At 36.1% G+C, this 13,433-nt stretch overlaps 1 protein-coding gene across 1 annotated transcript in view; it reads right to left on the minus strand.

The window, feature by feature from the left end:
- Positions 1–1,388: 1,388 nt before the first annotated feature.
- Positions 1,389–13,433, minus strand: part of LOC145990209 (iripin-2-like) — an 84,861-nt gene continuing 72,816 nt past the window's right edge. Inside the window, exon 8 of the mRNA XM_083125877.1 lies at positions 1,389–1,631. Coding sequence (XP_082982003.1) covers positions 1,489–1,631 — 143 coding nt within the window. The 3' untranslated portion in view covers positions 1,389–1,488. The remainder of the gene's footprint in view (positions 1,632–13,433) is intronic.

Consider the following 13,433-nt stretch of genomic DNA (forward strand, 5'->3'; position numbering starts at 1 on the left):
TTCTGGAACTTATCGTAAATTGTTAGTTTTTAATCCGGAAATCACTTAAAGTGAAAATGACATGTAGAATTAGAGATTTTCAGAGCTTCGGGAAATTTCGAACATTTCCCGTCCCGAAAATTTCACGACTTAGTAGGGAAATTAAAAATTTTTCCCGTCCCGCACACCCCTAATAAAAGCCCATGAATTCCTCAAAAATATCAATTTTTTTATTCACAGTTCGAAGGCAGAATATTAATTGTCCACGCATGGATATGTCACAAGTTTCGTCAACCATAATAGCAAAATATTCCCGACTTTTAATATCTGCTACCATGGAGCGCAAAACAGATCTCCCTAATATATCAATGATCTCGTTCTGAATGTCATTTCAAAGCCATTTGTAGTCCGAACGTCCCATCCACTACCCTAGTTCATGCACATCGTCTTTTGAAACTATTTTTAGTAAAAATGTTAACAATACTCATAATTACATACTTAGTATACAGTAATGAGTCGTGTGTTTTGCTATCTCAGGTCATAGCCTCCCCCAAGTTGATGGTTTAGCGGTCTGAGCCCCCCAAAGTTGATGGTCTAGAAAATTTTAAATGTGTATTTAAAGTTAAGTTCATGTGGCACAATTCAGAGTAAACTTTACAAGAGAAGCAAAATAATACATTAGATCCTCTTAATCAAAATTATTTGGGGGGCTCTGCTCCAACATCGTTAATATTGGGGGGGGGGTGCTCGAGTACCCCCCAAGCCCCGTGGAGTCTGCGCCTATGAAGTAAACTTAATACAACAAATCAAGCATGTACACTCACTGTCGATTCACTGACTAAGAAGCATACACCAATTAATGATCAAAGTAGAAAAGAGATTCCTGTTCTTTAATTTTATCATATTTGTTTTACTAAAAACACGTTCACAGTCAACATTTCAATGTAGGAGGGACAAAACAGCAAGTGGAAATTTTGAGAAGCCGTACGTCTGGACCATACGTCCGTACATGCCATGAAATTTCCGTACGTGTACGGTTAGAACCGTATGGGTTGCAACGCTGCGCTTTCACCACTCGATTTCCCTCCTCGTTCTCTGCTGTTATGTGCAGCCCTGCTTCACAATTAGCTGGGACAGGATATATACCAAGGATGGAAAAGATTGGATTGATCTTTCCCAGGATCGGGACAAATTGAAGGCGTGTGTTGCTCCAGCTATAAACCTTCGGGTTTAAGAAGGCTAGAGATGTAGTTCGAGTTCAAGAGTACTGCGTGTTCACGTTGCAGATACGTTTCATCCTCCCTAATTATGTGGCACTTGGAGGAAATAATAGGTGGAGATGGAGAGTGATAAAACGTGTTGACAGGAATCATGTAGAAAGATAATTAAAAAATGGCAATTGTGTAAGATGTTTGCAATACTTTTTAATAAAATAAACGATACAGTTATTACAATTATTATCAATTAATAGATTGTAGTGCATTTCCATATTCGATAAGAGGTTTCAAACTACTGAGGATTCAGAACTTTGCTGCTGAAGATCACTACGCCGCTCTCTTTCTCCACAATGAAGGTGGCGAATGGATGGTCCACCTTAAACATTGGTGGTTCACTTACTGGAATTACGAAGGAAGTTGCAACCGCGATAATCACTGTAACGATACGAAAAGGATAGATGAGAAAATAAACAGAAATTGCACTCTCAAGTTGTTTCTCAGGAGAGAAGTAAGTTTCCCACACCAATAACTGTTCTTTTTAAATAGACTTGCAATTAGGGTGGATAAAAATGATTTTTTTAAAAAACTTAATTTTTGTTGATTTTTTATATTAATCGATTTTAAAAAAACATTCTTAAATTGCTTATATTTTTCTGGGCACCGTACATATAGGTAGATATATCTTTGCTTATAGAATGACTTTTCTGGTAAACGCCCTCTAAAATGTTTGAACAGTTTGATCAAAACAAATAGAAAATTACATCTAAATACACTTTTCTCTTTCTGATACTGTACGTACATATGAATTTAATTTGGAAAAGTATGTTGAGTGTGTTAATGATAGTATAATAATTTCAGTAACTTTTATTCCAGTTAAACTCAAACATTCTGGATGCAATATACAATTGTATCAAAATATTTTTACAGTTTTTGTAGCTGAATTTTGCCGATATTAATAACGACAGTTTGCAAAATGTCAGCTGCCATGTTTATTTACAGCTTAGTGACACTATTTACGGTTCAATATGATTAGCATTTTATATATTATAACTTTAAATGTGTTTACAGTTTAGATATAACATTTTCTTTCATATGAGCTTCACCCCATTAGCACATATATTTTTTTCCTTCCTTTTCCCACCTTAGAGCCTAATAAACACAGTTCAATGATTACGAGATTAAATTTACTTTCACCAAAAGTGATTCCGATATCTTCAAATTACTTATGTACGTTATTCTATATATTATTTTTTTAAAATGTTTTAAATCAACCTGATTTAAATCAACCCACCTTGGTTGCAATTCTATTAGCGTTGGATAATTTTAACTTCTTAGTGGTGTGATGTACGAATAACGATCCTATCGACAGAAACAAATATGTACTTTTGTTATTGGTTCTCAAGAACCTGATAGAAAATAATGAAGTATTATTTTCACAAATCCTTTAGCGAATTAAAAATTGAAGACTAGGATATAACCATAGACAAGTGTATTAGTATATAATTGATCTGGCCCCTCCCTCAAAAAATCCTAGGTACGGGCTTGCATAGATGTTTCCTCATGGCCATTAAAGGTCTTCTCTTTTGAGCCGGAGTGGGTTTGGGGAAGACAAGAGCAGTAGAACTTGCTATCGTCTGATGCAAAAGATCAGGCAGCCATCTTAAGCCAAGAAGGATGCTCTCAAGAAGTATTGATTACAAGAGTTTAGTCTTTTATTGTTAAATTGAGTAAATACAAACATCTATCATAGTTGGATCAGATTTAGATTTGCTGGTCCTGCAGTTGCACTAACCCCGAAATCCGCTGCCTTTTTACAGTATCAAAAAATTCATTCATCGAGATGATCATAGATACATGCCCGTACCCGGAGGAGGGGGCATGGGGGCCATGGCCCTCCACATCGAGCCGTGAATTTTCTAAACTTGAATCTATAAAAAACTACGATAATAACATCGACGATTTTTTAAACTTGAAAAAATATCAGTTATGTCCTTGCATAAATTAATGTGTTTTTTTATGTAGAGAGGCAGTCTCCAGAAGTTTGCAGTCTGCGATATTGGGTACTTTTAGTTTTCTAACCATTAATGCAAGGCTACCATCAGTGGCGGCGATTGGAGGGGGCATTGAGGGCAGTTGGATCTTTCATAGCGGGCTCTGGGTTAACTCACCTTTAGAATTATTTATTGTAATAATTGCTAATGCGTATAATTTTATTTACAAATATATTTTCTAAACATAGAATTATCGTGGCTGCTCAATGGTTCTGGTATAAGAATATAAAGGACATTTGAAAACATTTTAATTTTCGAAACTCTGAACTATCCGAATACTTCCGACCAGTATCGATGATTGATTGCCAAAACTGGGGAGGGGAAGGCGTGGGGCAAGGATAGTTATTTTCTCTTGGTAGACCAGCATTAAGAGGGCGTAGTACGGAGGCAACTGCCCCAGGTCCTCTCAAATAGCCGCCACTGTACACACACCACAAACATACATTTACACATTTTATTATATATATATATTACTGCAGGACCAGGAAATCTACATCTGATTCAACTATTGTAACTATTGTCTAATCATCAATTTCTGTATGCCCACCTGAATTATGTCAACATCAGCAACAGCTTCTTCAACAACTACCCCTAAAACAAATTTCTGAGCAACAGCATTAGCTAGCCTCCTTTTGTTGAATGCATTAGCCAGGTTGTTCTTTCAAACCTCTTAGCCATAAAAATAGTGACGACACAACTGATGCTGTTTCCGAGAGATCCCTCAAGTGAGGGCGGAAGGGATGGGATGTTACCCCACAGCTAACAACATTTTCACAAGGCATCCTCCCAGCTGTCTAATTGTTACCATGTTAAATCATAGGAGGACCCCCACTCCACAGCTAACCCCATGGCTGGTCTAAACAAGCCCCAGATGACATTTTTAACTTCATGCGCTGCCCTGAAGAACTCTAGAGTCCCTTGATTCATTCACTTTTAAGTCCTGCTTTCTTTGTTTCTTCTTGGCAACTGGAACATGACAAACATTGGTCTTTGATTATAATCAAATATAATAAATATAATTATTAATACAACAGCGGCCGATGCAATCCACAACCTTTCTACTGTAGGTTCGTCCCTTCTAACCTTTTATTACTAATCCACTAGTTTGAGCTTTGTGTGCCAAATAGACAAAACGAAAACAAGTCCTGGAGAGGGTTCGATCAGTGAGTGCATGGAGGGGAAACGCGGCTGCAGCTACCAGCTGTTTGCAGCAGCGTGCACAGTTTTTCGTCCACTAGTTTTCTCCTCTTCTCTACCGTTGTGCATCGCAGATTCCCGGTGCAGAGTGTAACCAGGCTACGAAAAAGTACTTGAAGCACTCACGTGTAAAGTTCAACAATATGAGAATGACAGACAAGAATGCTATTTTTCTGAGGTAACTAATGCAAATATTTGCTTTCAGGTCATTTTAATATTTTCAAAATAAGACATTTAAAATTATATATTCTATCCATCTATAGCACATGGGCTACTATAAAATGTTAGAAAATAAATATATAAAAATATTGTTTAAATGTAGCACATATGAACAAAAAACATCAAAATGTGTGCATTATTGCTGAACACAGCGAGAGTAGGGGAGCGCATATAGCGAGTGAAAGCGCGTGCGCGTTCAAACGTTGCTCGTTACAGGGCAAATGTTAGTAAGTTCGTCGTTATTGGTATTAAATGAAATAATTTTATACTGTACAACTTTTGTTCGGATAATTTTCCAATATTATAATTCGCAACGAAAATACAGTGCCAAAAAAAGTAAGTTTAAATATTTACATTTTTTTCATTTTGTCTTAAAATTACTGAAAATCCACTTGGAATATTTAAAAAATGAAGAGAATAAAATTTGTAGAGAGTAAGGTTGGCACCGAAATTTAAAAAAAGAACGTTCCGGTATGTTCACTAAATTCAGAGATATGGACGTTTTCCTAAAATAATGCATATTGAATGTTCAGGGGGCTAAGGGGGGGAAGTTACGGGGGAGGAGTGGGGAATTTTGCGAAAATACATCTCTCATGATGGTCTAACATTACACCAAAACAAAAATCCTTCGATTACTGGACTATAATATTTCGAGGAAGTCTTTCAATGAACGTTAGAATGTTTGTAATTGCTAGATAATAGAAGTATTGCACGTACATAACGTATCAAGATATTTAAACAATTTAACTAGAGGAGATGAACAACAGGAAGTTGGTGGTGTTTCAACAGTACGCTTTCGATTCTACCTTTGTGACCAAGATTGTTTTTTACAAACATGAAATGAGTAGAAATACGTTTATCTTATCGGAAATGTTTGAGCAATGACCTTAGTAATTCATTTCCTGTAATTGATGTTTATGACACACATGCACATACGCGTATAGTGTGCTTCGAAAGGTTTTCCATCAATCAGAAAATTCCTAGAAGTAATATATTTATGCAAAAAACACTCATTTACACCAGTTACCAGTGGCGGCGATTGGCTTCCAAAACTATGGAGCAAGGTGCCAAAACTGAGAGGGCAAACTCAGATTACTTTCCCTCGTAGTTAAGGTTTAGCATAGTGCTGGGGAGAAGTAAAAATTTGTCCCCCACTCCCTCCCATAATCGCCGCCACTGACAGTTACAGATGTTTAAAGAATTATATAAGGCCTTCAGCCTTACTCGCACGTGTAAAAATCAAAGTTTTTCTCCATTAACTTCAGATCAACTATGAACAGATTTTTGTCTATTTAGAGAAAATCACTTTCATAGGCAATATGACAATTTGGAGAAATTATTTTCATATGTAATATGGCAATTTGGAAGAAAATTACTACAATATTTGATATTTAATATTTATATTTTAGTACACAGAAATACAGGATACCACAACGTTTTCGAATGTACAATCATTTCAGCTACACAGGTTTGAAAACTTTACTGCTGAATACAATGATTCTGCTATCTTTCTCTACGATGAAGCTAACAAATGGACGATTAACATTAAATATTTGTCGCTTAGGTTCGCGAATTACCAAAGCATATAGCACAAATTTTATCACTGAAAAGACAAAAGAAAAGAAAGTATATTGTATTAACTGGAATATATAGCTTCATACGTACCAAATATTAGATTAAGGCTTAGTTTGGTTACAAATGTATATTGAAGATTCTTTTGTTTTGAAGATTTACACGATATCTCGAATATGTGAGTATGTATGTATATTAAGGTGGGTAGAAAACGTAATCTAAAAGTTAGGAAATGTTATAGTAAACTAATAGTTTCGAAAGTTCACGTGCGAAATATCATCTCGATACGCCATCATTTAGGCCCACAAAACTTTCACACTTCTTTTCATTGATTACGATTTCGGGAAAACGTATCTTCTTGTTAAATTCAAATTATATTATTCTCCGTAAGGAACGGTATGGAGAATTGGAAATTTTAGTTTCTCAATCAATATCTCTACAAACAAATTTGAAGATTTAGTCTACTTTATGCACAGATAAACTGTAGGTACAGTCCTGATTAGTCTAAAGTGGGATCCGAATCACTGTGTTTCCAGTCAGCATCGTGATCCCTTCATTACAATATTATCAGGAACCCCTCACGGAAAAGCGTTACTCCCACCAAGATATCTTATTTTGGCCTATATACTAGAATCTAGATTTAATTCCAACATAATGTACACCAAGTAGATTTTCCTGCTCCAACAGAGACTCCAAAGAGAGTAATTATCCTGAATGACAAAATCCTGTTGACAAACCTTACATGTCCGGAACTGCTTGTGAAAACCTTGTACTCTTATCACATGGATATGAAGTTGTATAAAGCAATACGGATGTACAGAGTCAGAATGTGTCGAGTTCGACAACGGTTGTGTCAAATTTTAGTAACATAGAGTAGTAGTGGTATTTGACCTATTACTAGGACGAGAAAGTATGAGCCCCCCCCCCCTCAGGCTGATTTGGCTACACTTACAAAAGCTACATCTGTCAGATTGTTGTCCATAAACTTGTTAAAAATATGGCCCTCTTGATATTGTTTTGGCTACACTTAAAACTACGTCAAGATGCTCATAAGAGCTTATTGCTTTTAGTGTAATACTCTGTAAAGTGTAATCTTATTAGCTACATTTACACCCACGCACACCCACACCCACCCACACATATTTACTTCCGGTCCACTTCCGGTCTACTTCCGGTCCACTTCCGGTTTAAGTTCAGAGTATTAATATGTTAACCCGAATATTTTAATTGGACACCAGGCTCAACTTGTATATCTAGTACTAAGACAATGTAATATGCAGAGGTTTTCTAGAATTGCTCTGCGACTCTCTCATTTCTTACATCATAAATATATGATTTTTCACCTATAAGAATAACACTACATATGGTGTCATCAGGGAGTGTATCATGGAATTCACAGATAATTTTAATGTTTGTCCTGTCATTAACCACAACTTGTTTCCTTTTTGAGGTGTTGATGACAAACATGGGTCTCTGTGCTTTGAATTCATCTGGTGAGTAATACATGTCTGTATTCCCGGTTGTAACTCTTTTGTATGCTGTATATGCCTCGTATAATTTGAGGAAATCATCCTTGGACATGTTTAAATTATAATTTTCTCTGGGGAACACATCATTTCTGCCATTTTTAAGATATATGTTCTTGATGTTGCAGCTATCAAACTTACTTGAAATTTTTTCTTGGTTATTGTTTCTTCCAGTCTGAAACAGTTCTACTACAAAATCTGGCATGTCATATTGTATACTGGAGAATGAGCTTGTAGCATCAAATTCATAATAGCTACCAGTGGCAGGCTTCTGCACACATTGATATGTATAAAATTGTAAAGGCACCTGTGGATTTTTTAGTATATCTGCTTTGTATTTAAGAGCATAACTAGCTTCATATTCAACTACAGGGATTCTTAGCTCCATAGTCTGAATAAAGCATTTGCCTTCATCAGGTAGAGTATTAGGCAGAGCTGCACCAGTAGAATTTAATGTACTGTACCTCATCAAAGCATTATTATCATTAGCAGCTCTTCTAAATGTAATTCTTAAACCACCCTTCCACATAATATCTTTGTAATCTGAGAAGAATCCTGGCAACAGGCGCATAGGGAACAGTACTGTGTGGCTCTTAGTTAATATTTTATCACCAGCCTCAAATCCACCTATTTTGTAGTATGAGGCCTCGGTTTTGGATAATTTTAGTGTGGCTAAAGCTGTAGAGGTAATACCAGGGTAATCTACTCTGTTTATAACAACACCATGTTTTCTGATCTCAATTTCAGAGAACAGATGTGGCACAAAATTGTCTACCAATCTTATATTTGAGTTAGCCGGATAATCTGTACCATCGAGCTTTAAAACATCAAATTTGATGTATAGGTCTGCTCTGTAAGGGTGTATAAAACCATCTCCTACATCAAGGTCAACCTCAATCTCTGTGTTGGCTTGATTTAAATTTGCAAAGGTCCTCCTGTTTGCGGGGAATGATTGTAGCTCATAACTCTCAATATTTTCCATTTTATTTATTTATTTATTTTTTTGTATGTATTTTTATTTAAATATTAATTTCTATGATAGCAGTTGTTGTGGCTCCAGCAAAATCAACTAATTCTTCTTTTTCATTAGTGACCATCAACTGAATGTAGTCGATTCTATTATGGCACACAGGAAAATATAATGTTGGTGATGGAGTGTAGATGATCGGTTCCATAAATTCAGAGTTAGGTTTAAATGTTGCAATAATGCCAGTTTGTTTGTGAGTGCCTATGCCATTTGATTTGGTGATCATATCCTCGGCCACATTACAGTGAATATTTAGTGTCTCTATGGCTAAGAATTTAGGTATATTAATAGCAGTGTGTTTGATGGCTGGTTCAAGTTTTGTGTTGTTCTCAAAGCCAATAGCTCTCCTATAGTACCCAGATCCACTGTCTCTGTAGCAGACACAATCTCTACTCTGTGAGTGACAGAATTTTGAGTTAACACTATACCTCTGGGTAACTGAGCATTTAGAGTAGACAGATTATACTGCCCTGGAGTGATGACAATTTTTTGGTCACCAACTGCAATTTTGTTGTTGTGATGTGTAATATTAGGGATCAAGTACATGCCATAGAATGCTCTGAGAGCTATTGTTTTGGGATAAACTATATCATCATGTAATCTGAGCTTTAATATTGAATTTTGGCTGGTGAGATGGAATACTCCCATGATGTTTTAGATACCACAAAGCTTTTTGAAAATTTTCAATTGATGGTTTATTTATTTGAGACAGATATCTAAGAACAGATAAACACAGATGTCCACAATTAACATCTTTGAAGTTTTGAATACGGGCATTATTGTAATAAAGATTAGTTGATTTTAGATATTTTACTAAATTCTCAGGTGGAATACCTCCAAATGAATCAAACACAAATGCCTCATTGTTTAAATATTTAAGATAGCAAATCCAGTGAGTGCCCGGATTTTTATATTTATCCAAATTAACTATGCCACACTCTTTTTTGAGTGGTTTTTCTGCTAAAGAATCAGACATGTACACACCTCTAAAATATTTGATGCCTAGTGGCTTAATTGAAGCTTCAATATCTTGGTTTGTAAGCGGCTCTTGTTTTTTTAAAACTTATTCATGGCTCTCTTAAGACCTTTGCCTTGTTTTTCCATAGCCAGAATATGGCGCCTTTGTTCATCTAATTCTGCCATATTCTTCTTGGCATCTATTACTGTTTTTGCTATGGCAGCCGATCCCGCTGCTAAGCTGCCAACTGCACCAAGTGCTGCTAAGATAGCAGGGATACTAAATATAAAGCCCCCAGTATGCAATTTTTTCTAGATTGCTGTAATTTTTTTAATTGGGGGTACTAAGTAATAATTTCATACCATGGCCCTTGGCAAGACAAGAACTTTTTTTCTTGCGCTGCTTTTTAGTTAAAAGACTATCAATAGTTTTAAGAGATTTAAGACCTGCATAAGGTATCTGATACATAACACCCTTGGCCTTCATTGTTGGTTTATTATATACATATTCTGGGATTAACTAGTTCAATTAAATTGCAACTAGTTTATTTAATTTATTACAACCCCCACCCCAGTTTTTGTTTGGTGTTCATAGCTATGGTGGTCCCCAATGCTGCTATTCTCTCACCCAAGGAAGCATCTTTGCTTACAAATCTACCAAATGCAGCTTCTTCTAATTTTTTGTCTGCCACATGTGTCTTGTCAAGATCGGTATGTGTGTTGTATGCTATGTCATGGTCTCTACAAGCAGCATCTAGAGGATTAACACCAGGGTCACCTCTGTTTAGTCTATGGTCTAGTTTGGTACCGGGACCACAATACTGATAGCCTGGTATGTGTAGCTCAAATGGCAGCTTGTATATGATGTGATTAACCAGCCCCCGACCCTCAGAGATATTCCAAAATTTAGGTGGTAGAGTATTAATAATTTTTATAAGATATCCAATCCCCTTAGTGTCATTCACTATAAAATTAGACAATTTGGTGCTTTTCATGTCCATAATTCCAACCTTTTCATTGTAAAAATTGTGGTTACCGGCATTTTCTTCCCCAGCTATGACCAGCAATCTGTCTACAAGTTTCCTGACATCATCAACCCAGACAAATTCTTTAGGCAGGGTGTTGTACTGTTTGATCCCACTACCTGTCTTGATCTGTGACCATATGGGCTTGATTAAGTTGTTGTATTTTGCTCCACTGCTAGACTTGACTCTTTTTTGTGTGGGATCATTGTTCTGGTATAGAGCATCTGATTTTATTAATATTTCTTTGTAATGCTGATAATCTTGATCTGTATAGCGGCCAGGTCTCTTCCTAGTCATCAGTTCCCACAATCCAGGTGTGCCAGGATACTTAACAAAACCACCTCTTTCTCCAAGATGAGATTCTGAATATACAATTAGATCATCTCCCATAAATGTTACCCTAAAATTGCCAATTTTATGTATGATGCTACCATCAACCTCTGTGTCAGCATATAAACCAAAAACCTCATCTTTGTTGCCTTTAGGTGTGCTTAAATATTTCTGAGCAAGAAGACCCAATTCAATAGGATCCTGACTAGCCTCAATTCTTCGAGGAGGAACAGGACTAGGTGTATGAATACTAGAAAGTGGGGTGATTGGATAATCTAATATGTTCCTAGTAGCTACAGGTACAAGCTCTGTGATCAAATTTTGATTTTGCTCTGTAACAGTTGATATTTTTACCTAGTTCACTAATAGCATCAATAATAGGCTGTTCTGTTTGCTTGTGTTGTTCATAGATTCCTCGGTTCTCTGATTTCCATCCCTTAAATCTTTTTACAAGATAGTCTCTTAATTTAAGATCATCAATAATTGGTCTTTTCATGGTTATTTATATATGTTTCAATGTCTAGAAAATTGTTAATTTTATTTCTATATTTACCACTATTAGGTTTCCTTGTCATATCAATTGTGACAAACCCATAACTGTCCTGGTTCCAGCACCTACTGCAAAACTTAGAAAAATCATTGTAGCTCAAGTCCCCACCTACAAATTCATCATGTATGTGTTTGAGGTTGGTATGGTCTTGATGAAACACACACATAAAATTGCTGTTGTCTCTTATCAGCTGCTTTGGTATTTTAGAAAAAGTTTGTGCCAGGTAGAAGCAATCTATGTTTTTGTGTCGGCCCTGTGTAAAGAAATTTCTAACCTTGTTTTGGTTTTCCAGTATAATATCATCAAATACAACAACAGAATTATCAAGACAGTCATGGAGTGGCTTAACATCTGATTCAAAAGTGGCAATATCCAGTCCATCATATAGCTTCATCAGCTGCTGATATTTTAATTGTTCCAAGCTCTTAGAGAAAACATACAAGTGCCTGTTTTCCCAGTCTAACCAGTTGGGTGCCAATAAAAAAATATCAATCATTAGTGTAGTTTTACCACAAGCCGATGGTCCAACAATAAGACATCTAATATTATCAGGCAACAGCTTTCCATTTCTGCTGTTCAGGATCTGGTAGTCTCTTTATAACATCCCAGGTGTTCATAGTATCACTTTGTCTGCCTCGATCCAGCTGTGTTCTGGAAGTCCTAGCCATTTCACCAGTATCTTTTTGCCTTTTCTGCGGATAACTTTCTCTATCAAATATGTGTCAGGCTGTTTAGTTTTGCTGAGTTCTTCTTCATAAAACCTGCCTTTGAGAATTTCTCCTCGATGGTCTTTTATTATATATGTGTATCGGGTCGCAGGTTTAACTTGAACCACTGTAAATAATTCAGTACTCCAGTTTCTGGTAAAGTCTCTTTTGAATAAGTGCTTATATTTGCTAATTCTTACTTGATCACCAACTTTGTATTTAGCTTTTTTTGTTGTTGGCTGGTATTTAGGATAGTAAACAGTGCTGATCAATTTCTGCTCATCAGATGAAGTTACCTCAGAGGGCCTCATGTTGATTGTGGTGTGAACTGAGTTGTTATATCTATCTAGAAATTCTGGTAGGATATTAAGCAATTTATAATTACCTTGAAGCGTAAACTGTTTATACATATGATTTTTTAGAGTTCTGTTGAATCTTTCTACAATAGAGGCCTTGAGATCACTGTAACTCGAGTAATGTTTTATTGACTGGCTTTTAATAAATTGTTGGAACACCAAATTATAGAATTCTTTGCCATTATCTGTTTGAAGATAGCGCGGTGATGTTCCACTCTGATTGATAATTGTCCTGAAGGCTTCTGTAACACATTTTCCAGTCTTAGATTTGAGTGGCATAGCCCAAGCAAATTTTGAAAATGTATCTATAACAGTAAGTATATACTTGTAGCCCTTGTTGATCTTGTCTAAGTTTTTCAGCTGTCCACTTGCCATTTCAACCAAGTCACACTGCCATAAATCATCTATGCCTTTTGTAACCACTGGCAATCTCTTAAAGTTATGTCTGGTTGGTTTGTGTAATTCATCAACAATAATTTGTCTAGACATAGTATGTAAACAAGAATATTGCAACTATAGGGTGTTGAGCAGCTGATACTACAGGATTTTCTAAATATAATTTGTCTTCTATTTGTATATTAAATTCAAGAGAACCATCATCTTCAGCATAAGATGTCTAATGTATTGGGGTCTGTAAAATCCTCTAACTCTACACTGGTGATTTTTGGTTTGTTGTCAGCATTAGTTATTGATAAGATAGGGTAGTGGTGTGCCTGTGGT

Source organism: Lepisma saccharinum, chromosome 7, assembly GCF_977018435.1.
Source record: "Lepisma saccharinum chromosome 7, izLepSacc3.1, whole genome shotgun sequence".
Lineage (NCBI taxonomy): Eukaryota > Metazoa > Arthropoda > Insecta > Zygentoma > Lepismatidae > Lepisma > Lepisma saccharinum.